At 43.2% G+C, this 27,545-nt stretch overlaps 1 protein-coding gene across 1 annotated transcript in view; it reads left to right on the top strand.

Moving 5' to 3' along the window:
- The window catches only part of LOC124556617 (caspase activity and apoptosis inhibitor 1-like), a 211,202-nt gene that overhangs the window by 133,666 nt on the left and 49,991 nt on the right, over positions 1-27,545 (top strand). The window contains exons 5-6 of the mRNA XM_047130584.1: positions 4,798-4,860; positions 19,027-19,060. Coding sequence (XP_046986540.1) covers positions 4,798-4,860; positions 19,027-19,060 — 97 coding nt within the window. The remainder of the gene's footprint in view (positions 1-4,797; positions 4,861-19,026; positions 19,061-27,545) is intronic.

Genomic DNA, 27,545 nt, shown 5'->3' with positions numbered 1-27,545 from the left:
AAGTTCCTCTGCAAATAGCCAACCAAATACTACAATTGAACAGGACTGACATGCTTAGGAGGTACGACAGAAAATACCTCAAAGCAGGTATACATGTACATGGTTTGATGAGGAATGTGCTGAAGCTTCTGTTAATGGAAAGATAATAAGAATGAAATTCCTACAAAATCCCGATAATAAAAACAAATCCTCCTTAACCCAAAACCATAAAGCTTGTTTCTCTGCCATAAAAAGAAAATGCAATTTCAGTTAAGGAAATTTTGAAAAGGAGAGATGATTAGAGTTTAGTGTTCTCTCGATAATGTCATTAGGGACAGTTCTCAAGCTTGGATAGGAGAAGGAAATTGGCTGTGTCCTTTTCAAAGGAACCATCATGGCATTCAGCTTAAGCAATTTAGGAAAACCATGGAAAATGAAAATTTGGATGGCTGCTCGTGGAGTTGAACAGCTATCCTTCAAAATGCAAGAGCAGTGTCTTACCACTGCACTACCTTGATCAGTGGGAAGTTTTGAATAAAATAGGAAATGGCAAGACAGACAGACACAAGGGCATCTTTCTGAGCATGTAAAAGCTGCATAAATGGAAAAAAAAGATTAGTACAATTAGAAACTGGAAACTATTAATGGGACTTAAACATACGAAAGACAGATAGAAATGCTAGTTTGAAGAACTATTAATAAAGTAGTGGTACTAACACAAGCAATAGCGATACACAGTTTCGAACTGCAGAAATACTACTTGAGGAATCCTCTGCAAGAAGTGAAAGTAAGTATACAGTTGCTAGAAAGGTATGACACATCTGACAGCTGATATTTGGAAAATGAGGGTTTACCTTTACTTTGAAAACTTAATAATCTGAGTGTCCAGTGTAATGAGGGTCCTGAAAGCTGCAATCAGATAAGGTTAAATGAAAGTTGGGAAGATGATAAAATTCCAGAGGACAGGGTAGATGTTCGACTAACCCAAAATACACTGTTGGAAAGAAAAAGTTAGTACACCCTTTTAGACGTTTCAAATTCACTCAAGATCCATTGTTGCAACAGTGCACATGGAGTACATGAAATTTTAACACTTATAGATCAATAGCACAAGTGGTTCTGAGGTACCAGGTATCGACCCATGCTGAAACAACCTTTTTAGTACCTGGTGTAGTCTACATGGGTGTCAATGCAGGCCGGTACCACAACCATATCTATTCCAGATTTAAGTATGGTATTTCTAGAGGACAGAGGGAAGAGGATGGACACAAATCCAGAAACAACATATACAAGGAACTCATGAGTAGTTATAGAACATACATGCTGCTACTTACTCTTGACAGTATTGACAATGATGGTAACACTCCCTCCAATCTTGTTTCTGACACCACTTGTAGAGACCTGGGGTGTGGGCACTAGAGGAGCCATTCTTCTTGTTTGTCAGGATAACATTTGCCTCTCCCATCTGGGTATTGTGGGTGCAGTGGGCTGCTTAAAAACTCTATTGTTGCAACAAGCTATAGGGGAGATACAGGTGCACACTCTTGTCTGGTAACACTGCCTGGAATCAATCCATGGCATCTTCATGTCAGTGTGCCAGTGGTGGACATGCCTGAAGGTCATGCACATTGTGGGAGGCAGTATGCTTACACAGTGCTTAGTAGCACCAGTTTAAGCTAGTGCAGTATTCTTGTTACAGGCCAACGCAACTGTGCTTAGCACAGCCAGCTGTGGCCGTGCGGAGGTAGCAGTATGAAGGTGGGCGATGATGATGATGATGATGATGATGATGATGATGATGATGATGACAGCTGTCCAACATATGCTGGAGTTTAAAGCTGCACAGCAGCCATCTAGTTATGGTCGCCACATTGAATCTGTCTTGTGGCTTCATCAGTGGGTATAAATAATGCCCTGATGATTGGCTGTCTGGTGGTGGAGGAATGCATCACCAACTGACATAATGTGTGGGGCACATTGCAGGTCAGCTGTGTCATCAGCTCCATGACTTCAGGGCAGTAATTGGAATACCATGTCCCAAATTTGCTTGTCCCTGCAGTACTCTGTCTATGTCTATACCACAACACTTTCCACTATACTGTGTATACAGAATAAGTAAAAAATTTTAAATTGCTATCCTTTCTTTGTTGTAATTACAGTAGCTAACAGCGTAATTCTTTTAAATTGTGTAGTCTAACTTGCTATGGCTTATCAGCAATGGTTATGGCTGCTACTGCTACTGGTTTAGAGCCATTCTGGTTGAGTTTTTCCAGTTGATTGCATGTGATAGTTCCCAGTGTCCCAGCGATATGCCATGTTTGCAGTGACATGTTTAAAGATATGGTAGGTAATAGTTAATTATTGAGGAGAATTAGATGTGGTAGTTCCACAGTTGTCTTAATCCACCATGCTTTTAATCTCATTTGTTCAGGTTCTTCAGCCCCCATCCCCTACCCACCTGTGTTTCCCCCTTGCACACGAGAAATATCAAAATACAGCCTCGAACATTTCTACTGTGTGCATATTGTAGCTACACCACATGTACTAAATCTGTGCATGTGTATGAGGAGCCTCGCACAGGTTGTTGCACCTGACAGCAGCCTCTCACCGACCTTAGCAAAAATTCTTGCCATGCTACATATTGCCATTTAGACTGTTTTGCTTGAGTGGGAATAAGAACATTATTTCTTGTATCACTTGTTAATTATTACAGTACTTGCAGTATGTAAACAAATTAGGAGAATAAGCAGAAAATTAAAAATTGCAGATCCAGGGCTGTATTATTGAGTTCTCATTGCACAGAAAGTTGGGGCACTGATAGATGTATAAGCAGCTTTAGGCATGCCCCAGAGAAGTATGTTGGAACCCTTGCTGTTAATGTTGTATGTTAATGACCTGGCAGAAAATATTAATAGTAACCTCAGACTTTTTGTTGCTGATGTGGTTATCTGTAAAGAAGTACTGTCTGAGAAAATTTGCACAAATATGGTATGCAGTCATATATTGAGAAGATTTCAAAGTGGTGCATAGATGAACAACTTGCTTTAAAAGTTCAGGAATGTAAACTTTTGCACTTCACTAAATGCAAAAATGTAATATCCTGTTAGTAAAATATCACTGAGTCACAATGGGAATCGGTCAACCCATACAACTTGAAGAAATATGAAATGGAATTTTCATATGGGTTCAGTTGTGGAGGAAGCAGGTGCCAGGCTTCGGTTTGTTGGTAGGATACTGAGAAAATGCAGTTAGTCTAGAAAGGAGATTGCTCAGGAAACAATTGTGAAAATCACCTTAGAATACTGCTCAAGTGTATATGGGACCCATACCAAAAAACACAAATGGTCAGAGGTTTCTTAGACCCAGGGGACAGAATCAAAGGTACACTGTAAAGCCAGAAGTGGCAAAGGCTTGAAGATGGATGCCAACTATCCCATGAGAGCCTACCTGCAGTTTCAAGAACCAGCAGAGCACGTGTGGAATCTAGAAATATACAGCAACCCATTATATCTCACTCCCGTAAAGACAGTGAAACCAAGATTAAACTAATGACGGCACACACAGATACATATAAGCAAACATTTTTCCCATTCTCCAGATGTGAATGGAACTAGAAGAAACCGTAATAAGAAAGTTGTTCAATAAGTAATGGCCCACATTTTTCTCTCATACATCAGTATGTCTTGTCCCTGTCCTCTTTTTCTACATAGTCTCCATCATGTTCTATGGCCGTACACCAACGTTGTGGAAGAGCATGTATTCCCTGCTGATAAAAGCTCTTGCCCTGTAGGTGTAGCCTTGTTTTCACTGCATGTCCCCTGTAATGATCAGTGACAGAAAGGTCTCTCTGTTGATCTCAAAACACTCCAATAATTCAGATCAAGTGGCTTTTCTTTGAATCTTGTGGTCCACTGTGAGCATTCATGGAACCCTTCATTAGCACATCTCTGAATATCTGAGTGTCTTGATCATTCCAGATGCACTTCCAATGCTGACCGACAACTGTAGAGCCAATTGTCGAGTTTTGATGGGCCAGTTGGCATGAATAATGGCATCCGCACGATTCAGTATGTCTGGAGCATTGTCTGTGACAGGATGATCTGAGCATGGCTGATCAAGGAGCTCTGTTTCAGCATTTCCTGAGGCTGTAACTTTCTTTACCCAACACCCAACTGTACTCCTATGAACCGCAGCATCATCATACACTGCACACAAATGTTCATGGATTTTCACAACGGTTTCTTTTTCTGCACACTAGAATTCAACCGCAGAGGCGGTTGCAACATCATACTGATAAGTGGGCTCATGCTGTCAAGTTCTGTTTAAATTTTGACTCAATTTTGTAATCACTGAAATAACATTATATACCCTCTCAACCTGTGATGTTTGGTTCTGTTTCTTCCTCCCTCTGTTGGTGCTTCACTTTTTTTTGTCAGGCTGAATATGAATGAAACACACACAATAGTGTTGCACATTGAGTAACTCTTCTTTGGAGTAGATGGAGTTGTTGAGCAGATATGATTTGAATTTGAATTCCAGTTAATCTGACAGCTATTGTTATACACTGAATGCACTACTTGTTAGGATTTACAAGTTTGTGCATCATGTAAGCAGTTTTTGTTTCACAATTTGATCTTTGATTCTGTGGATTCCAGTTTATGCTGAAAATGTATTTTTTAACTGAATTGTTTTCTTGATTCATTTACAAAGGTTTTTGATTCTTGATATTTGTTCTGGAAAGTTTGACGGTAGTCCTACACATATTCAGTGGTAGCTATCATCTGTAGTAACTGAATAAATGGGTGTGATTTCTTCCAGGTAATAATTGGGATGAATCATCAAGTTCGGAGGATGAGAAAACCACAAGCAGTACGGAAATCGGTAAGTTATATATTCTGTATATTTTCATAGGTGAATGAAAATATTTGTTAAAAAAATATTTAACTGCTTTGGGAAGATTGTAACTGGTACATATTGCTAAAACATACCTGTTTTCAGAGTCTGTCTGTAGTTGGTGTACATCTCTGATAAATCTGACTTTGAGTTTGGATTTTGCTTAAAAGCAGAAGCTGTAGTCACAAAGGAGACAGACATAATATACAATGATTTTCTTATAAGTGATTGGTGCACTGTTGTCATCTGTTAGTATACTGCAGTTTTCACTTAATCGTTTTTTGGTGACAGTACATAGTAAGCGGAATGTATTACAAGAGAGTACATAATTAAGACAAAAACTCCAGCTATCTAAATTAAAGAGCCATCATGTTAGAAACAAACTTTATTTCTTTACTGTGGTTTCTATTTTGCATTTCCTTTAAACATTGTTCCATGGAAACTTATCAAAGGTGCTTCTCAAAACTGCACAGCAACACTCTGCCTAAAAGTTAAGGTATTTCTCACTTTCTCTCCACATGTTAATACAGTAAGGTTCTTCATCAATTTAAGTTCTGTTAAGTGTCCCTGAAACAATACATCCAGTTACCAGGGTTAGTTGCTTGGAATATTCACAATAGCCCCTTGCGGGTCAGGGGGTAAGAATAGGCCCGAGGTATTCGTGCCTGTCAAAAGAGTCCCCCTGTAGAGTTTGACCTCCATTTTTCAAAATGTTCCTGAAGAGCGAGCCAATTGGGGAAAGGCATCTTACATGGTGCACCGTGTCCATCATGCGCTGAGACCTATCGCATCCTTCATTGACGTGGATCTGCACTTCTGTTCATTCTCCAACTGTTGTTCGAGGTCACCCTCCTGGGTGCGTATTTTTCCATCAACTGTGTAGTATCGTTTTCTACACTGACGATGATAATGGACTTGTTTGCTTGGTTACGCCAGATACCCAGCACGCCAGCCAGTCCGTTGTGGTGGGGCTGCCATGTGCCATGTTGGTTGTGCCCCCTGACCACACAGGGATCACTCTGCTGCCATTAACTCCCCACGTATGCCAAGGAGTAGGTTCCCATCCCCCTGGGGCATTGGGACTCCCGGCAATGGCTATCCTGCCTGGTGGCCTTTGCTGTGGCTGGGTGGCACCCATGGGGAGGGCCCCTGGTCGGAGTGGGTGGCATCAGGGCGGATGATGCGTGCTGAAGCGTAGTCCATCATCTCATGTTGGTGGTGAAACACCAGCTGTCTCTAAGCGTTCATGAGCTCAATTCAGTGCACAGAAGTGTGACCCCAAATCATTCCCCTCCATGGACACACCATAGGAAGAACATCAGGCTAGGGGTGGCAGCGGATCTTATTCGCCCTGGTACCTTGTATGTTTGAGAGCTGATGGGAAATCTTTCACGACGATGAAGCCTCAGTTCTTTGTTCAGCATTTAGAGGACAAGTTTTGGGAGGTGGAGGGATTGTCCGAAATGAGATCTGGGTCAGTCTTGATCAAAACAATATTATCTGCCCAGTCACGGACGTTGCTCGCTTGTGAAAAGCTGGCGGATGTTTCTGTAACCATCATGCCCCATAAGAGCTTAAATATGGTTCATTGTATCATATTTCACAGGGACCATCTTTTGCAGTCTGATGATGAGCTGCGCTCCAATTTAGAACGGTGAGGTGTACAGTTTGTCCGACATGTCCACCAGGGTCCGAGGGATAATCAGGTTGCCACCGGTGCCTTCATCTTCACCTTCGAGGGGGATAGGTTGCCCAAGGAGGTCAAGGTGATGGTCTACCACTGTAATGTGAAGCCCTATATCTCTCCCCCCGATGCAGTGCTTTAAGTGCTGGAAGTTCGGCCATGTGTCTTCCTGCTGTACTTCCAGCGTCACATGTCGCGATTGCGGACGCCCATCACATCCTAATACTCCATGTGCTTCGCCTCCCATCTCTGTCAGCTGCGGAGAGCGCCATTCGCCTTGCTCGCCAGACTGCAGGATTCTCCTGAAGGAAAGGAAAATCGTGAAGTACAAGACCCTGGACCAACTGACCTACATTGAGGCTACGACAAAATTTGAACGCCTGCATCCTGTATGTATGACATTGTCTTATGCCACCGCTACAACAGTTCTGGCACCATCAGCTCCGCTATCCCCAGTCACCTCTCAGAGCCGGAAGACTACATCTGCCCCCTTGATGGTGGGGGCCACTTCCCTCCCTGTTGCTCCCACACCACAAGCTTAGGGAGCAACACCTACCCCCAACCATCGGGGATGTCCATCCCCACTTCTAAGCCACAGAAGTATAAGTCTTCTTCAGCTTCTCTCACTAGGAAGGGGTCCCTTGGGTCACTCCCTTCCCAGGTTTCTGCTAGTGGGAAAGATGACACCCACCAGTGGCTGAAGAGCTCATAAGCTGCTGGTCGGAGGGCTTCACGTTCATCCTCAGTCCCGGAGTCTGAGCCAGTGAAATCCTCCCAGCCAGGGAAACCCAAGGAACAACGAAAGAAATCCAAAAAGAAGGCCTCTAAGACCAAGGAAATTGCGGTGGCACCCATACCACCGCTACCAACAAGCTCTGTGTCAGAGGATGGGGTGGAGATTCTGGCGTCTGCTGAGGACCTAGATCTCGCCAGACCCTCAGACACAATGGATATAGACTGCTCAGGCAAAAAGTCGGTAGCAGCAGGTGACCTTGAGGTGTAAACTGCCTCAGGGAACGTTCCATGTCTTCCCAGTCTCACGATGTCATTCTCCAGTGGAATTGCCGCAATTTTTTCCACCCCCTGACTGAGCTACAGCAACTGTTAAGCTTTACACCTGCTATCTTCATTGCCCTCCAGGAAACCTGGTTCCTGGCAATGCGGACCCCTGCCCTCTGTGGCTATAAGGGATATTACAGGAACTGTAGCGACTATAATTGATTGTCAGGTGGAGTTTGCTTTTATGTCCTAAACTCAGTATGTAGTGACACTGTGCTCCTTCAAACCCCTCTTGATGCTGTGGCTGTCAGGGTAAGTATGACGTAGGAAATAACTTTCTGAAATGTATTCTTCTTCCAGATGGGTCAGTACCCTTGAATGTATTAGCTGCAGATATTGACCAACTCCCTAACCCTTTCCTACTTTTGGGAGATTTTAACACCCATAACCCCTTGTGTGGTGGTACCAGTTTTTACTCTCCAAGGCAGTGATGTAGAAACTTTACTGTCTCAGTTCGACCTCTGCCTCTTAAATACTAGGGCCGCCACATATTTCAGTTTGGCTCATTGTAGTTACTCGGCCATTGGTTTATCAATTTGCAGCCCAGGACTTCTCCCATCTATCCACCAGAGAGCACATCTACATCTACATCTACATCTACATCCATACTCCGCAAGCCACCTGACGGTGTGTGGCGGAGGGTAACATGATGACCTGTGTGGTAGTGACCACTTCCCCATCTTCCTCTCACTGCCCTGGTGTCATGCCCACAGATGCCTGCCCTGATGAGCTTTAAACAAGGTGGACTGGGAAACTCTCACCTCTGCTGTCACTGTTGCATCTCCCCCACACGGGATCATCGATGTGGTGGTTGAGCACGTAATTACAAAAATTGTTTCTGTGGCGGAAAATGTGATCCCTCGCTCTTCAGGGTGCCCCTGGCATAAGGCAGTCCCTCGGTGGTTGACGGAAGTCTCTGAGGCAATTAAGGAGTGTAGGCAAGCTCTACAGCGGCATAACTGACACCCTTCCCTGGAGCACCTCATAGCCTTTAAACGGCTCCGTGCCCGCATTCAGCAACTTAGCAAACGATGGCAGCAGGAGTGTTGGGAGAGATAAGTCTCCACCATCGAGTGCCTCATGTCAGCTTCCCAAGTCTGGGCAAAGATCGAACACATTTTAGGGTAGCAGACCCCAACGTGTGTTCCCAGTGTTACCATAAATGGTGTGTTATCTACCAACGCAAACGTGATTGCCGAGCACTATGCTGGAGCCTCTGCATTGGAGAATTACCCCCAGCCTTTCGCACTCTCAAACGGTGGCAGGAAGGGAAAGTCCTCTCTTTCACTACACGCCACAGTGAATCTGATAACGACCCATGTATGGAGTGGGAGCTCCTCAGTGCCCTTGCACATTGCCCTGACATGGCTCCTGGGTCAGATGGGATCCACAGTCAGATGATTAAACACCTCTCATCTGACTACAAGTGACATCTCGTCATCTTCAACCAGATGTGGTGTGATGGAGTCTTTCCATTGCAATGGCAGGAGAGCACCATTATTCGAGTGCTCAAACCTGGTGAAAACCCACTTCATGCGGATAGCTATCGGCCTCTCAGCCTCGCCAATGTTCTTTTTAAGCTGGTGGAATGTATGGTGTGTTGGCGGTTGGGTTGCGTCCTGGAGTCAGGTGGCCTACTGGCTCCATGCCAGGGCGGCTTCTGTCAGGGTTGCTCTACCACTGATAATATTGTGTCCCTCAAGTCTGCCATCTGAACTGCCTTTTCCAGATGCCAACACATGGTGGCATACGACGTGACCCGGTGACATCATATCCTTGCCACAATGTATGAGTGGGGTCTCCGGAGCCCACTCCCGATTTTTATCCAAAATTTCCTATCACTCCGTACTTTCTGTGTCCAAGTTGGTGCCTCCCATACTTCCTCCCATATCTAGGAGAATGGGGTCTAACAGGGCTCTCTATTGAGTGTCTCTCTATTTTTAGTGACCGTTAATGGTCTATCAGCAGCTGTATGCAGATGACTTCTGCATTTCATATGGCTACTCCAGTACTGGTGTTGCTGAGTGTCGCCTACAGGGAACCATCCGCATGGTGCAGTCATGGGCTGTAGCCCATGGCTTCCAGTTTTCTGCCATGAAGATGTGTGTCATGCATTTCTGTCAATGCCGTGCTGCTCATCGGGAACCAGCACTTTACCTTAATGATGATCGACTCAGTATAGTTGAGACCTATCAATTCTTAGGTTTGGTTTTCGATGCTAGTTTGACTTGGCTTCCACATCTCCGTCAGTTTAAATGGAAGTGTTGGCAGCACCTCAATACCCTCCGCTGCCTTAGCAACACCACCTGGGGTGCAGATCGCTCCATGCTGCTGCAGCTCTACAGAGCACTCGTTCAATCCCGCCTTGACTGTGGGTGTGTTATTTATGGTTCAGCGGCGCCTTCAGCATTGCGTTTGCTTGACCCATCGCACCATTGCGCAGTTAAGACTAGCGACAGGAGCTTTTAGGATGAGTCCGGTGACAAGCGTACTGGTGGAGGCTGGAGTCCGTCTATTGAAGATCAGACATGCACAACTGCTCGCCAGTTATGTTGCACACATTAATAGCTCTCCTGAGCATCCTAATTACAGTCTTCTTTTCCCAACCTCGGCAGTTCACCTCCCGTATAGTTGGCCCAGGTCAGCGCTAACAATTGTGGTTCACGTGCGATTGCTTCTGTCTGAACTGGAGTCCTTGACTGTACCACCTCTCCTCAAGGTCAATTCACGTACACCTCCATGGTGTAGCTGTAGACTGAAGCTTCGCCTGTAACTTTTTACGTGGCCCTAAGGACTCTGTTAACATTGGAGCCCTCCACTGTCACTTCCTTTGATTCTTGAAGTGTTCCGGGGCTCTGAAGTTTTTTTACACTGGTGGCTCAATGGCTCAATGGCTGATGATAATGTTGGCTATGCCTTTGTCCACAGACGCCATATTGAACAGCATTCCTTGGCCGATGGCTGCAGTGTATTCACTGCAGAGCTGGTGGCCATATCTCATGCACTTCTGGATATCCGTTCATGCTCCAAGGAATCGTTTCTTCTGTGTACTGTCTCCTTGAGCAGCCTACTAGCTATCAATCAGTGCTACCCTCGCCATCCATCCAGGAGTCCATCCATGCCCTGGACCGGTCCCGTCATTCAGTGGTGTTTGTGTGGACCCCAGGACACGTCGGCATCCCTTTCAACGAACTTTCAGACAGGCTGGCCGAACAGGTTACACGGAAACCACCTCTGGAGATGGTCATCTCTGAACCTGACCTGCGTTCTGACATATGCCGCAGGTTTTTTCAGCTTTGGGAGATAGAATGGCATTACAGTACACACAACAAACTGCGTGTCATTAAGGAGACTACGAATGTGTAGAAGTTTTCCATGTAGGCCTCTTGCAGAAAATCAGTTGTCCTCTGCCGGCTTCGCATTGGCTATGCTTGGGTGACCCACAGTTACCTCTTGTGCTGTGAAGACCCACCTCAGTGTCGGTGTGGCGCCCGTTTGACAGTGGTCCATATTCTGGTGCACTGTCCCCCTTGACTGCCCAGCAACGAAAGCATAGGTTATTGGACTTGTTGCCTCTACTTTTATCTGACAACGCTACAATGGTTGATTTAGTTCTGCGTTTTATTCATGAGGGTGGGTTTTATCATTTGATGTAAGTTTTAGTGCATGTCCTTTGTCTTTCTGTGTCCTCCACCCTAGTGCTTTTAGGGTGGAGGTTTTAATGTGTTGCGGAGTGGCTGGCTTTTCCTTTTTTATTCTTGTGGTCGGCAAGCTACTGTAATCTGCTTTCTTGTTTTACTCTCTTGTTTCTTGCGCCTCTGTTGTTTTCTTCTCCTCCTTTGTTCCTTTTAGTGTTCATTGCCTTTCTTTCGTTCTTGTGGTTTTTCCTTTCTTTCCATTTTTTGTTATTTGTCTTGTCTGTTTTATTTTCACACTTGCAGCACTGTTTTATTAGGAACAAGGGACCATTGACCTCCTAGTTTGGTCCCTTCTCCCCTCTTTTAAACTAACCAACCAACCAAGCTATTCACAGGACTACAGAAGTGAGCAAAGGTGGTATAATTCTTTTGGAGATTATAATATCTGGTAAATTAGGCAAATAAACATCAAAGTTCAGCAACCATAGAGCCCTTTAGAGAACATGCACTGGCAGAATGTGCTATACCCCACTGTACTCCTGTTTCAGTTTTGCAGCCAAGTCTTAAGTCAGTGGTAAAATCTGCGTTTGGAATAGGGAAACAGTAAACTGGTGCTTATTAATATCTGAGTGTGGTGTACATTAGTGGAAGAACACTTAGATGTAGAAGAAACTGATGTGCATTAAGTACACGTGAATGATAGAGATCTGAGTTTTGAGGAGTGTTGAGAGCGATATCTGAGTCCCTGCTGTCATGGACAATAATACTTATGGAAGATATTGCTCCCTGCATCTGCAGCTTCCACCTGACCTCTGTGTCATATTAAATGTTGAGCACTTCTGGGAACTCAACATTTAATGGCTGGGTTTTGGTTTGGGTAACACGAGTCCTCCATGTCATTAAGATCTTCGTGTGCTTCAGTGACCACCACTAGACACTGTGATGGAACATTGTGTATTTAGAAGAATGGAAATCATGACCTAACGTGTGGTTGGTTGAATATATCTAGCAAATAAAACTGTAACCTTACGTTGAGGTGAACAGTGCGATATGAATGGGCACAGAGGCGAAACACTTCATAGTGGGTAAGTGTTTGAGCACTTGCAGCCCTATGGTTGTATTAGATGTGCTTATGCTCATGGGCCCCTCACTGAGATTACTTTTTTTCCTAGCTCCTTGTAGGGCATTCATGAGTCCTAATAACTCTTTAAAAAAAGGGGAGAGAAAGTCAGCCTTGCAGGATGATGCAGGATCACTAAAATTAGTGAAAAATTAATGATTAGCGCAATACTTCAAAAGATGCCCCCCCCCCCCCCCCCCCCCCCAATCTTTCCTCCGAAATCATTCCATGTTGCATTTAAATGCAAAATTTCTTAGAGAGGCCCCAGTTCTGACAGACTTGCCCAACACACTTAATTACGAAATATGTGGGAGACTACCAGGTAATAGGAGACCTGAAAAGTAAGAACAGAAGAGAGTTGATGTCATTAATATAACAGAAAAGTGACATACTGGAGCTTCAGAAGACAGAATTTGGGTTGGCATTCACCACCCTGGTATTCCAAAATTCATTAAAACAGGCTTTACCTGTCTCCTGCTATCTGCTGTGCTGAATCCAATAGTGTGTTTCAAATGCCAGTGTCATACCATGTTGTCATATGAAGATTACACACTGTATGGAAAGTACAGACAGACTGCCCATGAAGTAAGGGTGTCATGTTCATCTCTTCAAATGGCTCTGAGCACTATGGGACTTAACATCTGTGGTCATCAGTCCCCTAGAACTTAGAACTACTTAAACCTAACTAACCTAAGGACACCACACACATCCATGCCCGAGGCAGGATTCGAACCTGCGACCGCAGCAGTCGCGCGGTTCCGGACTGAGCGCCTGGAACCGCTAGACCACCGCGGCCAGCTGTTAATCTCTATGAGTTCTTGTTAATTCTTCTGGTAATCATCATATTTGGAGTAGGGAAAGCCCTGTCTGTTTGGAGAAGTAAAAATTGAAAAAGAAAATATTGATCAGGCATATCCTTTGATTAAAAATGCAAAAGGCCTGCTAAGTTTTAGAACCACATGTGTATAGTAAAAAAATTTGACAATGTGTGTGTGTGTGTGTGTGTGTGTGTGTGTGTGTGTGTGTGTGTGTGTGTAAGTGTAAGTGTAAGAGAAGGATAGAGCGCTACTCACCATAAAGATGACATGTTGAGTTAGACAGGCACAACGAAAAGACGTTTACACACTAAGTGCAGTTCAGAAAAGCTTGCAGTGGAAGGGAGGAGCCAGATGGCCTAGGCTATGAAGCAGCCATTAAAATCAAGGATGTTATGTTAAGCTGTATGTTGAGCCACAGGGTGAGCTGTACTGCTATTTGCCACAGTTTGGCAGTAGCCATTGATTCCGGTAGACAGCTGGTTGGTAGTCATAACAATCTAAAAAGGTATGCAATGATTGCAGCAGAGCTGATATATAACACTGCTGCATTCACAGGTGGCCCAGCCTGTGATGGGCAGGATGAGCTTGTAACAGGACTGGAATAAGAAGTGCTGCGTAGGTATGTTGGCTAGATCTTGCACCTGGGTCTGCCATATGATCCCTGTGGCAAAGGACTGGGATTGGGAGTGGCATAGAGATGGACTAGTTTGTTGTGGAGGTTGGATGGGTGATGGAACAACACTTTAGGAGGGATGGGAAGGATCTTTGGTAGGATGTTTATTTCAGGGCATGATGATAGATAAAGTCCAGATGAAGTATGTGTTTCAGTTGGTCCTGTACAGTGTGGTACTGGGTGATGGAGGGGACGCTCCTTTGTAGCTGGTTATTGGAGGTGATGGCGGGATTGGGGGTGTGTGGGTATATAACACAGGTAACCTGTTTACAGTCTTATGTTTGGGGCACAGTGCCTGCTATGAAGGCCTTTGTGAGACCTTGAGCATACTTAGTGAGGGAGTTCTTGTCAATGCAAATATGCTGTCTCTGGGTGCCCAGGCTGTATGACAGGGATTTTTTGGTGTGGAAGGGATGGCAGCTATCAGAATGCAACTACTGTTGTTGGTTGGTGGGTTTAATGTAGTCAGAGGTGTGGATGAACCCATCAGTGTCCAGAAACATTGCACACTGGGTTGAGGAGGATCAGGTGAAGTAAATGAGAAGTAAAGTTTTGAGGTTGTGAAGGATTGAGGATAGGGTGTCTTGCTACTGAGTCCAGATCATGAAGATATCATCTGTTAACCTGAACCTGAACCATACCAGGTGTCTGGGGTTTTGTGAGGCTAGGAAGATTTCCTCTAGATAGCCCATAAACAGGTTGGCCTAGGAGGGTGTCATGTGATTGCCCACGGCTGTGCTGCAGATTTGTTTGTATACCTGCCCTTCAAACTCCCGTTAACGTAGATTTTGCATAAGGACCATGAATATAAGGTTAGAGAGATTATGTCTCATACAGAGGCTTAGAGACAGTCATTTTTCCCTTGCACTATTTGTGATTGGAACAGAAAAGGAAATGACTAGTACTGGTACAAGGCACCCTCTTGCAGGGCATGGATGTAGAAGTAGATCTAGATGTAGATGTCAATGTTGATGTCAATAGGTGGTTGGTAGTCATACCAATATAAAAAGCTGTGCAATGATTGCAGCAGACCTGGTATATGACATGGCTGCTTTCACAGGTGGCTCAGCCTATGATGGAATAGAACAAGCCTTTGACAGGGGGCAGATCTCTCACCTGGTTCTTCCACAGGGATATGATCCCTGTGGCAAGGGGCTGAGATTGGGAGTAGGGTAGGATGGACTACAATGTTGTGGAGGTTGGGTGGGCAATGGAACACCATCTTAGGAGGGGTGGGAAGGATCTTGGGTAGGATGTCCCTCATTTCAGGACAGTCATCAGTATGTGCAGCTGTAAATGCAAATGCAAAGATATAACAGTTCTATGCCCGTGACCACATCCAGGGGGGGAGGGGGCGGGGGGGGGGGGGGGGGGGGGTTGACAACACCTGTGGCCACTATGTAAAACTTTGTGCTATCTAGTACTTCATCTCAGCATGTTACTAAAAGGAGGATAAACAGTGTTTTATGTACTAAACTAGCCAATCATCTATAATTAATGATATACAGTATACCCTGTGGAATACAACAGCCAAAGAAATTCTGTCAGATAGTGCCACACTGTAACTGTCAATTTCCATAACAAAATGAAAAGGTAGGAAAGATTCTTACTGCTAAAGATGGAACATTAATGTGCACAGGGAAGACTGCCACCTGTGCTTATGTCTGCAACAATTAAATTTTAATGTGCACAGCATACTGTGAGATTCATCATCTGCTTACCTCAGAGATTAAGATATTGAGCCTTGTGGTGTTTTGAGAGCTGTGTTTGCTCAACATAACTCACCAAAAGTGCCCTACACATTCTCACATAAAAAACTGAAAGTCACTGGATTTTTCATGGAGGGTTTGGGCTGCAGGACAAAAGATGTGCTTGTAAATCACAAAATGCTACTTCTTCTGTCCTCATGTGAGGAGATCCATAATCTTTTCTAATCAGAGTCATGGCATATGTTGTAGAAGCTACCATTGGTGCATGTTGTGACTTAACCCAGCCACAGTTTTCTCAGTGTAAATGTGTTGTCTTAATACTGGAAATAAATTCATTTATTTGTTGAGCAATCTACACTGCTTGACAAAAACAGTGATACATTTAGAAAACATAGTAAGATGTCATTGTCACTTTGTACATACACACCACTGGTGGATATGTAAATGCTTATAGTTGCAGTTCTCTAGGACAGGTTGAATGGCCACCAGAGTACATTAGTATTCTTTATGTTTAGTGTTGTTACCAAGTCTGGTGAGGTGTATAAGGGGGGAGAACAGTATGTTGAGTAAGCCCTGTGAAGAACACAGATATGCCATGCACTCATGTGAGGCAGCATTATAAGTACCTGACAGAGTTTGAAAGGGGTCTCATTGTGGGTCTCCATTTTGCCAGTTAGTCAAATTGTGCAATATCCAGATTTGTGGGGCATTCAGGTGTGATAGCCTGATGTTAGATTGAATGGGAACATGAGGGCACTCACACTTGTTGTCAAAGTTCTGATCTACCACATCTGACCACCACAAGGGAGACTCATCATAATTGTGCACGAAGCACATGATAACACCTCCACATCTCCACCTGCCATCTGATAGCAAGTAATGGATTCCCTGCAAAAATTGTGTATCATCCCTCGTCATTCATCAAAGGGGGTGCAATGTCATACTGGTAAGTAGGCTCATAATGCCAAGTTATTTGTGAATTGGATTCAATTTTGTAATCATTCCAGTCACATCACATACCCTCTCAGCCTGTGAAGTTTCATTTTGGCTCCTCCTCTCCTTGTGGGAGCTCCTGTTTTTTCGGTCAGGCAGTGTGTATAAAACTGTATTTACTTAGTGCCGTTTTTCTGGAAGTTTTGTGTTTATGCATAGATCATTGTTATTATGAAATGGACTAGTGCAGAACAATATTGATTGTAATAAAATAGTAGGAAATAGACACATAAAAAGAAACGTTAGTTGGGATGAAACTAATGTTGCAATTTTTCATCAGAGTACTTCACCCGAGGAAAAAGTACAGTGTAAAACCAATGGAAATTCTGTGTACTGTTTCCTACAAGTTTTAAACAGCTGTTCTTCTCAAGGACTGACCAAAGAAATAATACAAGAAATAACATTATAGGACTATGTTACACTAAATAGAAGTATTCAGCTTTACATTGTGCACTGAATGGCAGGTTAGGCAGGCAGCATTGGAACTGTTAATATATAACAGTCGGGTAGAATAATGTGTTATAGAAGAATTATCCCTCTCCTGTGTTTGTGGAATGTCTGAGATTGGATTGAACCAAGTTAATCACAGAAATATATTTGTGTGCATATTCAAATGGATTCTTGAAGTAAGTGATATTATTCATGGGGTTGGATGTGTACCCAAATGGGTACTTGCTGTAAGTGGAATTATTCATGAGATAAGGTGTGTACTTCACAGTGAGAACATTCTGAATATGGAAGGAATGACAATGACTGAATCAGTCTATTGTTGTATTCTTGTGCTGTGTGTGAACAGTAGTGCACAGGTGCCCCCTGCTATAGCAAGAACAAACATGATGTACAGAACATAGTACTTTATAGAGCAACACATAAGATACAGATTGTGCATAGCACTGAAAACTTTGACTGGACGACAGTCATACAGCGTAAAGAAAAGGTCTAGCTCTCGTTAGCGATCGCTTAAATAATGCTGCTCTTTGGCGGATGACTAGAGTGCGCCAGGGTGGCTGACTGAGGTGGCCCATTCAAACGAGCCTGTGAAATGTATGGATGTGCACTGTCTGAAATTGTGTATGTCCTGAGTGAAGATACATCACTGCCGCTCCCCGCCACACCCCACCCCTCCCCCAAGACTTAACAAAACATTAATATTAAAAAATCCTGAAGAAATATCACTTTATACTCCAGATAATCAGTTATGGTACTGTTTAGAATCAGGGGGTATCTTGATTTTCCTGACTTGATTTTCCTGACTCAACATTAGTTGATATAGCAAATGTTTCATCCATTTATGATAGCAAAGGTTTCATCTAGTTCTGGACCATATCAGAAACTGATAAACACAGGCCTTAATCTGTGACCCATGCAGGGATTAGCAACAGGGACACAGAGATCTTCATTGTCTTGGATGTACCCTATATCGTTCATAAGTATGGCCTCCAAAGATGAAATAATTATTCATCAGGCTGAACAACAGTTCCAAAAACTAAACACTTGTTACTTGTTCTGTTGGTTCTTAAGTTGACTGTTCCAGTATTTGCAGTTGGTAAGTAGTTTCCCCTTCTTCTTTCATACTGTTACTTCTCTTTCTCAGTTTGAATTTGCCATTTAGTAACTTATATGCACCTTTCATATTTCTATTTTTTCATAAGATGAGAGTACTGTGTGATCTTTTGAACAGTCGAGAGGGAAATGTATGATACAGGGAAAGTATGTCAGGACCTTATTCTTGCTGCATTCTTCAGCTGACCATATACATACTTCAATCATTGTGGGTCATTACTGTTTGTATGAAGTTCCTTTGTTAGAAAAGATAAGTCATTTGTGCTTTTGTGTTATGCTGTCCATTTTATGTGATTTTAGAAACTATGTATTTATCAGAACAGTTTCATTGCTGAAATGTTTTTTATTAGGTGATAAGACTTACAGGCATGTTGTTTGGTCCACAGTTTATTATGTGGAGTGCCATGTATCATAATTATATTGTATGTAGAAATTATAAAAATATCCTTTAACTTCACTATAAAAAAGTTAATGTGTACAGCCATTTTGTTCTGAAGTTATTGCCACATCCTTGGTATCTGTGGGGCATATGACCAAAAAGTTTAATAACTTTGAGAGACCATCTTTACAATTTTCTAGTTTTATTTTGTGCCTATTGAATAAAATTTCTCCAATAACTGAAAGCAATCCATGTAAGAAAACTTGAACAATGTGTTTTGTCTACCATATATGCGTGAGTGCCATGTTCTTACCGTTAACTATTTTCATGGTGCTGTTCAGACTTTTATAGGAGTTTTATGAACCATTTGCTTAACTGTAGGTTGCTGAATGAGTGTTTCTCTTAATCATGCTAAGTGAGTTTTGTGCTTTCATTCAATTACTACAATATTTTTTTGTATAGTGATGGAAAAACATTTGAAATGAATACCATGTCTCTTTCTTTCTTTTTCCTCACAGGCAGCCATGAACCGAGAACAGTTTGTGGATTGGAGTAAGTAATGATAACACTAAAGGGAAATTAAATATTGAATATCCCCAAAATTAAACAGCTTTTTTTCCCCCTTTTCTTCTATAAGAATGTTGTAAGAAGAAACTGAGTGTGAACAACAATAGATATTAAAATTGTACTTCACAAGATGGAACAAACGACTTGGTGTAACTGTTAGACATACTAAGTACAGGGCTATTACAAATGATTGAAGCGATTTCATAAATTCACTGTAGCTCCATTCATTGGCATATGGTCACGACACACTACAGATACGTAGAAAAACTCATAAAGTTTTGTCCGGCTGAAGCCGCACTTCAGGTTTCTGCTGCCAGAGTGCTCGAGAGCGCAGTGAGACAAAATGGCGACAGGAGCCGAGAAAGCGTATGTCGTGCTTGAAATCCACTCACATCAGTCAGTCATAACAGTGCAACGACACTTCAGGACGAAGTTTAACAAAGATCCACCAACTGCTAACTCCATTCGGCGATGGTATGCACAGTTTAAAGCTTCTGGATGCCGCTGTAAGGGGAAATCAATGGGTCGGCCTGCAGTGAGCGAAGAAACGGTTGAACGCGTGCGGGCAAGTTTCATGCGTGGCTCATGCCACAACTGGAGACCGACAGCGCCGACTTTATCTTTCAACAGGATGGTGCTCCACCGCACTTCCATCATGATGTTCGGCATTTCTTAAACAGGAGATTGGAAAACCGATGGATCGGTCGTGGTGGAGATCATGATCAGCAATTCATGTCATGGCCTCCACACTCTCCCAACTTAACCCCATGCGATTTCTTTCTGTGGGGTTATGTGAAAGATTCAGTGTTTAAACCTCCTCTACCAAGAAACGTGCCAGAACTGCGAGCTAGCATCAACGATGCTTTCGAACTCATTGATGTGGGGACATGCTGCGCCGAGTGTGGGAGGAACTTGATTATCGGCTTGATGTCTGCCGAATCACTAAAGGGGCACATATCAAACATTTGTGAATGACTAAAAATACTTTTTGAGTTTTTGTATGTGTGTGCATAGCATTGTGAAAATATCTCAAATAATAAAGTTACTGTAGAGCTGTGAAATCGCTTCAATCATTTGTAATAACCCTGTACTAAAGATCATTTCTTAAGCTCTTAAAATTGTGCATTCTTTCTTCTGAAGCTGAATTAAGAAGCAGTATATCAGTATGCTGACAAAGAGGCTGTTCACCCAGAAGCTTGTAACTTGCTCAGCCCCCATTCAGAGCAGGGCAAGGGAGCAGAAACATAGGAAATGATGATTCGTGGGATCTGGGATTGTCTCCATAACTCTCTTTTATATGTGTTGTCCAGTAAAGACTGACACTGATACCATTGAGGCAATATTAAAGAAAATAGCATTTCCTCATTCAATGTAGGTATTTTTGAGTAATATGCTTGTGTTTCTTCTTTTCATCTGCTCCTAATAGAAATAATTGGTAAGGAAATGTGTTTGCACTACACATCAGTCATTATGCGACCTCCAGGGACTTGAGTTTCTGCCGTGCCATCATAATCAGAAAATACATGTGTAGTGTTTTATCAACCTATGATAGCCACTCAGTTCAGGACTCATTGAGTTTATGTTCCATAGATTTTTCCATTTTAGTCTTCTGGAATGTTGTCAGAATTGGTAGGCAAGGTGTAAATTTTGTGCAGAGAAATTTAAGGTGGGAAAAGTGATAGGAAAATTGCAAGGTTCCATCTATGTAGTAAATTGTGGTGTATTAGAGCAGGACTCAGGCTTACCCTAAACCTAAGTTTAATATCAGTTACATTATCGTGTAATATAACCCATACAATTTGTCAATGGCCTTGCTGCAGTGGTAACACAGGTTCCTGTCCGATCACCAAAGTTAAGCACTTTTAGGCTTGGCTTACACTTGGATGGGTGACCATCTGGGTCTGCTGAGTGCAGTTGGCAAGTGGGATGCACTCAGCCCTTGTGAGGCCAGTTGAAGAGCTACTTCAATGAGAAGTAACAGTGTTATGAAAAGGAAAGTTGCTACTCACCATATAGCATAGATGCTGAGTTGCAGATAGGCACAATAAAAAAGACTGTCACAAATATAGCTTTAGGCCAGTAAGGCCTTTGTCAGAATTAGACAACAGATGCACACATACACACTCACGCAAATGCAACTCATACACATGACTGGAGTCTCAGGCAACTGAGGCCACACTGCGAGCAGCAGCATCGGTGTGTAATGGGAGTGGCGACTGGAGATAAGGAGGAGGCTGGAGCGGGGGAGGGATAGTGGGGTAGTGGTGGCGGACTGTGACATGCAGTTGGGTAGAGTGCAGGGACAAGGTGGAGAGAGGGTAGGGCAGCTATGTGCAGTCAGGAGGTTGGATGGAGTGCAGCAGTGAGGTTGGGGGGGGGGGGGGGGGGGGTTAGATAGGGAAAAAGGAGAGAAGTAAAAAGACTGATTGTGATGATGGAATGAGGGCTGTGTAGAGCTGGACTGGGAACAGAGAAGGGGCTGGATGGAGAGGACAATAACTAACAAAGGTTGAGGCCAGGAGGATTACAGGAACGTAGGATATATTGCAAGTAAAGTTCCCACCTGTGCAGTTCAGAAAAGCTGGTGTTGGTGGGGAGGATCCATATGGCATAGGCTGTGAAGCAGTCATTGAAATGAAGTATGTCATGTTTGGCAGTGTGTTCAGCAACTGGGTGGTCCACTTGTTTCTTGGCCATAGTTTGTCAGTGGCCATTCATGCGGACAGAGCATGTTGGTTGTCATGCCCATATAGAATGCAACACAGTGGTTGCAGCTTAGCTTGTAGATCACATGACTGGTTTCACAGGTAGCCCTGCCTTTGATGGGATAGATGATGACTGTGACCAGACTGGAATAGGTGGTGGTGGGAGGATGTATGGGGCAGGTCTTGCATCTTGGTCTATTACAGGGTTATGAGCCATGAGGTAAGGGGCTGGGAGCAGGGGTTCTACATCTACATCTACATCTACATTTATACTCCGCAAGCCACCCAACGGTGTGTGGCGGAGGGCACTTTACGTGCCACTGTCATTACCTCCCTTTCCTGTTCCAGTCGCGTATGGTTCGCGGGAAGAACGACTGTCTGAAAGCCTCCGTGCGCGCTCTAATCTCTCTAATTTTACATTCGTGATCTCCTCAGGAGGTATAAGTAGGGGGAAGCAATATATTCGATACCTCATCCAGAAACGCACCCTCTCGAAACCTGGCGAGCAAGCTACACCGCGATGCAGAGCGCCTCTCTTGCAGAGTCTGCCACTTGAGTTTATTAAACATCTCCGTAACGCTATCACGGTTACCAAATAACCCTGTGACGAAACGCGCCGCTCTTCTTTGGATCTTCTCTATCTCCTCCGTCAGACCGATCTGGTACGGATCCCACACTGATGAGCAATACTCAAGTATAGGTCGAACGAGTGTTTTGTAAGCCATCTCCTTTGTTGATGGACTACATTTTCTAAGCACTCTCCCAAGGAATCTCAACCTGGTACCCGCCTTACCAACAATTAATTTTATATGATCATTCCACTTCAAATCGTTCCGCACGCATACTCCCAGATATTTTACAGAAGTAACTGCTACCAGTGTTTGTTCCGCTATCATATAATCATACAATAAAGGATCCTTCTTTCTATGTATTCGCAATACATTACATTTGTCTATGTTTAGGGTCAGTTGCCACTCCCTGCACCAAGTGCCTATCCGCTGCAGATCTTCCTGCATTTCGCTACAATTTTCTAATGCTGCAACTTCTCTATATACTACAGCATCATCCGCGAAAAGCCGCATGGAACTTCCGACACTATCTACTAGGTCATTTATATATATTGTGAAAAGCAATGGTCCCATAACACTCCCCTGTGGCACGGTTATGTAGGAATGGACGAGTATATTGTGTAGGTTTGGTGGACAGCGGAATACCACTGTGGGAGGGGTGGGAAGGATAGTGGATAGGACACAGAAATGTCCTTCTTTTCTGCTATGCCCCTCCTCACTTCTCCACTGCCCTTCGTCTAACCTCCTGGCTGCACATAGCTGCCCTGCCCTCTTTCCATCTTGTCTCTGCACGCTCCCCAACAGCACGTCACTGTCTGCCACCCCTACCCTACTATCCCTCCTCCTCCCCGCCCCAGCCTCCCCCTTTCCCCTCACCAAGTCGCCACTCCCATCATGCAATGTTGCTTCTGCTTGCAGTGTGGCCTTAGTTGCCTGAGACTGCAGTCACGTGTGTGTGTGTGTGTGTGTGTGTGTGTGTGTGTGTGTGTGTGTGTGTGTGTGTGTGTGTGTTGGGGGGGGGGGGGGGGGTGTCTAATTATGAAGATGTTACTAGCCGAAAGCTATATTTCTGAAAGTCTTTTTATTGTGCTTATGTGTGACTCAGCATCTCCGCTATATGGTGAGTAGCAGCTTTCCTTTCCATAATACTGTTACATTCCATCCTGAATTTTCCATTGTTTGATTTTTGACTGAGAAGTAGCAGCTGGGGTATGAAAACTGACAATGGGTGGGAGAGTGGTGTGCTGACCGCATGCCCTCCAATCCGTATTCAGTGATGCCTATTGGCAGAGGATTACACGCAGTCGATTGGTACTGTTGGGCTTTCTGAGGCCTTTTCAGATGGAGTTTCATTTTAACTATTGATTGATATAGTTATTAGATGTCCTCATGAGGGATATTGTGCCTAATTCTGTCCAATTGGTATGTTAGATTGTCACAATACTGAACTGGTTGGAGGGCCCTACCCACAATGCTCAAGACATTCTTTGAGGAGATATCCAGGGGCCTTGCTGGTCAAAATATTTTGATAATTACGTAGATAATCAGTAGAGACTCTCGTCATATGCTGGCGGGCATAACACTCGGGTGACAAAAGTTATGGGATACCTCCTAATGTTGAGTTGGACGTCCTTTTGCCCAGCTTAGTGCAGCAACTAGGCGTGGCATGGACTCAAGAAGTCATTGGAAGTCCCCCACTGAAATATTGAGCCATGCTGCCTCTATAGCCTCCTGTAATGATCGAAGTGTTACTGGTGCAGGACGTTGTCCGTGAACTAACCTCTTGATTATGTTCCGTAAATGTTCAGTGGAATTTGTCACGCGATCTGGGTGACCAAATCATTCACTCAGACTGTCCGTAATGTTATTCAAACCAATCGTGAATAATTGTGACATGATGCATTGTCATCCATAAAAGTTCCATCATTATTTGGGAACATGAACTCCATGAATGGCAGCAAATGGTCTCCAAGTAGCTGAACATAACCATTTCCAGTCAATGATTGATTCAGTTAGACCAGAGGACACAGTCCATTCCATGTAACCACAGCCCACACCATTATGGAGGACAACAAGCTTGCAGAGTGCCTTGCTAACAACTTGGGTCCATGGCTTCACATGGTCTGCACCACACTCAATCGCTACAATCCGCTCTTACCAACTGAAATTGTGACTCATCTGATCAGGCCATTGTTTCCCAGTCATCTAGGGTCCAACCGAGGCTAGGAGAGGCAATGCAGGCGATATCGCACTGTTAGCAAAAACTCTTATGTCATCTACTGCCATAACCCATTAATGCCAGATTTTGCTACACTGTTGTAACAGATACATTCATTGCATGTTCCGTATTGATTTCTGTTGTTCTTTCATGCAGTGTTGCTCATCTGTCAGCACTGACAACTCTACCCAAACACTGCTGCTCTCGAGAGGTAATGACTGATATTTGGTATTCTCAACACACTGTTGACACTGTGGATCCCGGAATATTGAATTCCCTAGAGATTTCTGTAATGGAATGTCCCATGCATCTATCTCCAACTGCTATTCTGAATTCAAAGTCAGTTAATTCTCATCATCTTTTCACGTGAATCACCTGAGTACAAATGACAGCTCCGCCAGTGCACTGTCTTCCTACACCTTGTGCATGTGATACTACTGCCATCTGTATGTGTGCGTATCACTATCTCATGACTTTTGTCACCTCAGTTTACATGAATATATTGGAAAATTAGCCTATGTCTTAGCTCATAGTTATTGAGAATTCACGCTGTGCATTGTCTCACATGACAGAAATTGTGTGCCGGTCATCCCTGTTGCAAAAAGTGTAAATAAATGTACTTCACAGTCTGTAAGCCAATATCCTTATAGTCTGTTGCAGGATTGTAGATCATATGGTAAGCATGAATATTGTGACTTTTATGGATGCCATTAAACTGCTCTTAAGAATCAGCAGGGACTTAGAAAAACCACGTGTAAAGCACACTCTTTTTTCACAATATCTTGAATATAGTGGATGCAGGTGAATAAGTGAATTCTGTTTACCTAGATTTTCAAAAGTCATTCGGCACTGTACAACATTATTGACTGCCAGCTGACCTGTGATCTTGCAGGATATTTTCATAAATTTGTGATTGCTTGGAGAACTTTTGATTAATGGAACCCACTTTGTTGTATTTCATGGTGGTAATTAACATTCATTAAATTAGTATCTGCTGTGCTCCAGTAATGTGTAACATGGCCACCAATATTCTCAACATACACGAATAATTTATCAGATAGGGTATCCAAATCTGAGTGATACTTCATCAATAAAACATAAACGAGGGAAAAAAACGAAAATAACTTTTGCAATGGAAATGCGCCATATACAACAACGACACACAGTGCTCATGCAAGCGTCTGCCAATTGAAAATATGTCCCAGGCTTTAGGAAGACAATGCAGTGTTCCATAACAACAAATTGCTTCCAATGAGCGTGAAGTCGCAACTGTTTACATTCGATTTGTTTTAGCAGTTACGCGCGGGCTCATGCGCATGCACAATTGAGTCACGTTTGAGTAGTAGAGTCCCCCATTTCTGGCTACAGGAATGTGGCTGTTGGCTGTGCAAACAGTCGCAGCAAGCAGCTAGATGCTACCGGGAAAAGGGGGCGCCAAATTCATATTCTTGAGGGAAATCCAGCGCACGTTTGTCTATCGATTATTCATATGATTTTGAAACGCTTCCCTGTTGGTTTTGAACTTTTTTCAACACATTTTAAGTTTATTTCTGAATGAATGATAAGTTGACTTTTGAATGCATGCGTAGTGTACGTTATGTCTCTGTCAGGAGAATCCTCGTCGCATCTTGAAATAAACTTTCCGCAGACAAAAGGGGGCGGGGTAATACGAGCAGAGGGAGTAAAGCCGAAAGGATGAATGCCAATCGCTGTCTGATTATGTGGTTGATTGGGTTTGCGAATGATCAGCATTGTTATAATTACTAGCGAAATCCATAGTTCAGACTATCAGAATGGAAATAAACGACTAACAGGAATAACAGGTGAGAAAGATTACGTATTATGTTCTCGGTGTATCCAAGAAAATGAAATTTTGACAAATTTTTGGCCAGATCGCTACACTAGTAAGGACCAGTTGTACAGTCGCCGGCTAGCAGACGTATAAGTTCTATTCTGGAAGTAACTCAGAAAACGTGTTGTTCGAACACGTGATAACGCCTAACCGGAAAATAATCGCAGAGGATAACTAAACCTGTGATTCTGACAGGGTTAGAGAAGTTAATCGGCGAACAAATTTTGACAGTGGCAGCAATAGCTACAGAATTGGTGATGACAAGATTGTTAGAACGAGGAAGGAGAAGAAACGGGCACATCACACAGATTATGGAAGAATAAGACGATTCCAAATTTATATAAAAATTTCGTAATACTACTTTTCGATCTCATGCTTGAGAAGCTGGTGCGTATGAATGAAATGTGAATCTATTTCCTAACATAAAGCCTTTTGCTTGTAGTAGGCCTAATAGCCATTTGATATTGGTACTTCGTGGATTATATTCTGTCGTGTTATAAAAATGGCCATTTGTGCCAAAACAGTCTCGCTTATTTGGTGTGTTATAAATTGCTGCCATATTAGAAAGGCCTATTTTGTTTTATCTAGCAAACAGAGACAAAATAGACGATCGAGAAACCACACCAGTCTCGGGTATTATTTGTATTAACAGCTTTTTCAGTATTAGATAGTGAAATTTCGATTTTTCATGTAGCAAAACGTTTGACGAGGTAATAGATTCTTTCGCAGAAAGGAAAGCACGCCATGTAAAGAAAGCTGTAGCAAGATTAGAGAGAAAAAAATGCTAGTAGCTAAGGTTTTAAGAAATGTGTAATTTCTTGCTTATCTCTTGTCAGTATTGGTTTTATATATCCTATATTTAATTTTATGTCACACAAAACAGCAAGTTATTAACTAATAGGCAACAAAGAGTTCTGACTTTCTGAAGAGTTCTTGTTCTCTCGATTACAAATAATCCCATCCGCTATTAATTGCGAGATTTTTTTTTAAAGAGGGGCAGGCTGTGAAACCGGCCTACTGGGAGCAGGAGAGGCACCACAGGACATTTCATTTTCACTCGCCTGAATATAGTTTGGACGTGCGGTAGAAAAATCCTTTATGAAGAGGCGTGGCACTGCACTTTGGC

Source organism: Schistocerca americana, chromosome X (assembly GCF_021461395.2).
Source record: "Schistocerca americana isolate TAMUIC-IGC-003095 chromosome X, iqSchAmer2.1, whole genome shotgun sequence".
NCBI classification, from domain to species: domain Eukaryota; kingdom Metazoa; phylum Arthropoda; class Insecta; order Orthoptera; family Acrididae; genus Schistocerca; species Schistocerca americana.
This window is presented reverse-complemented; position numbering and strand designations above follow the sequence as displayed.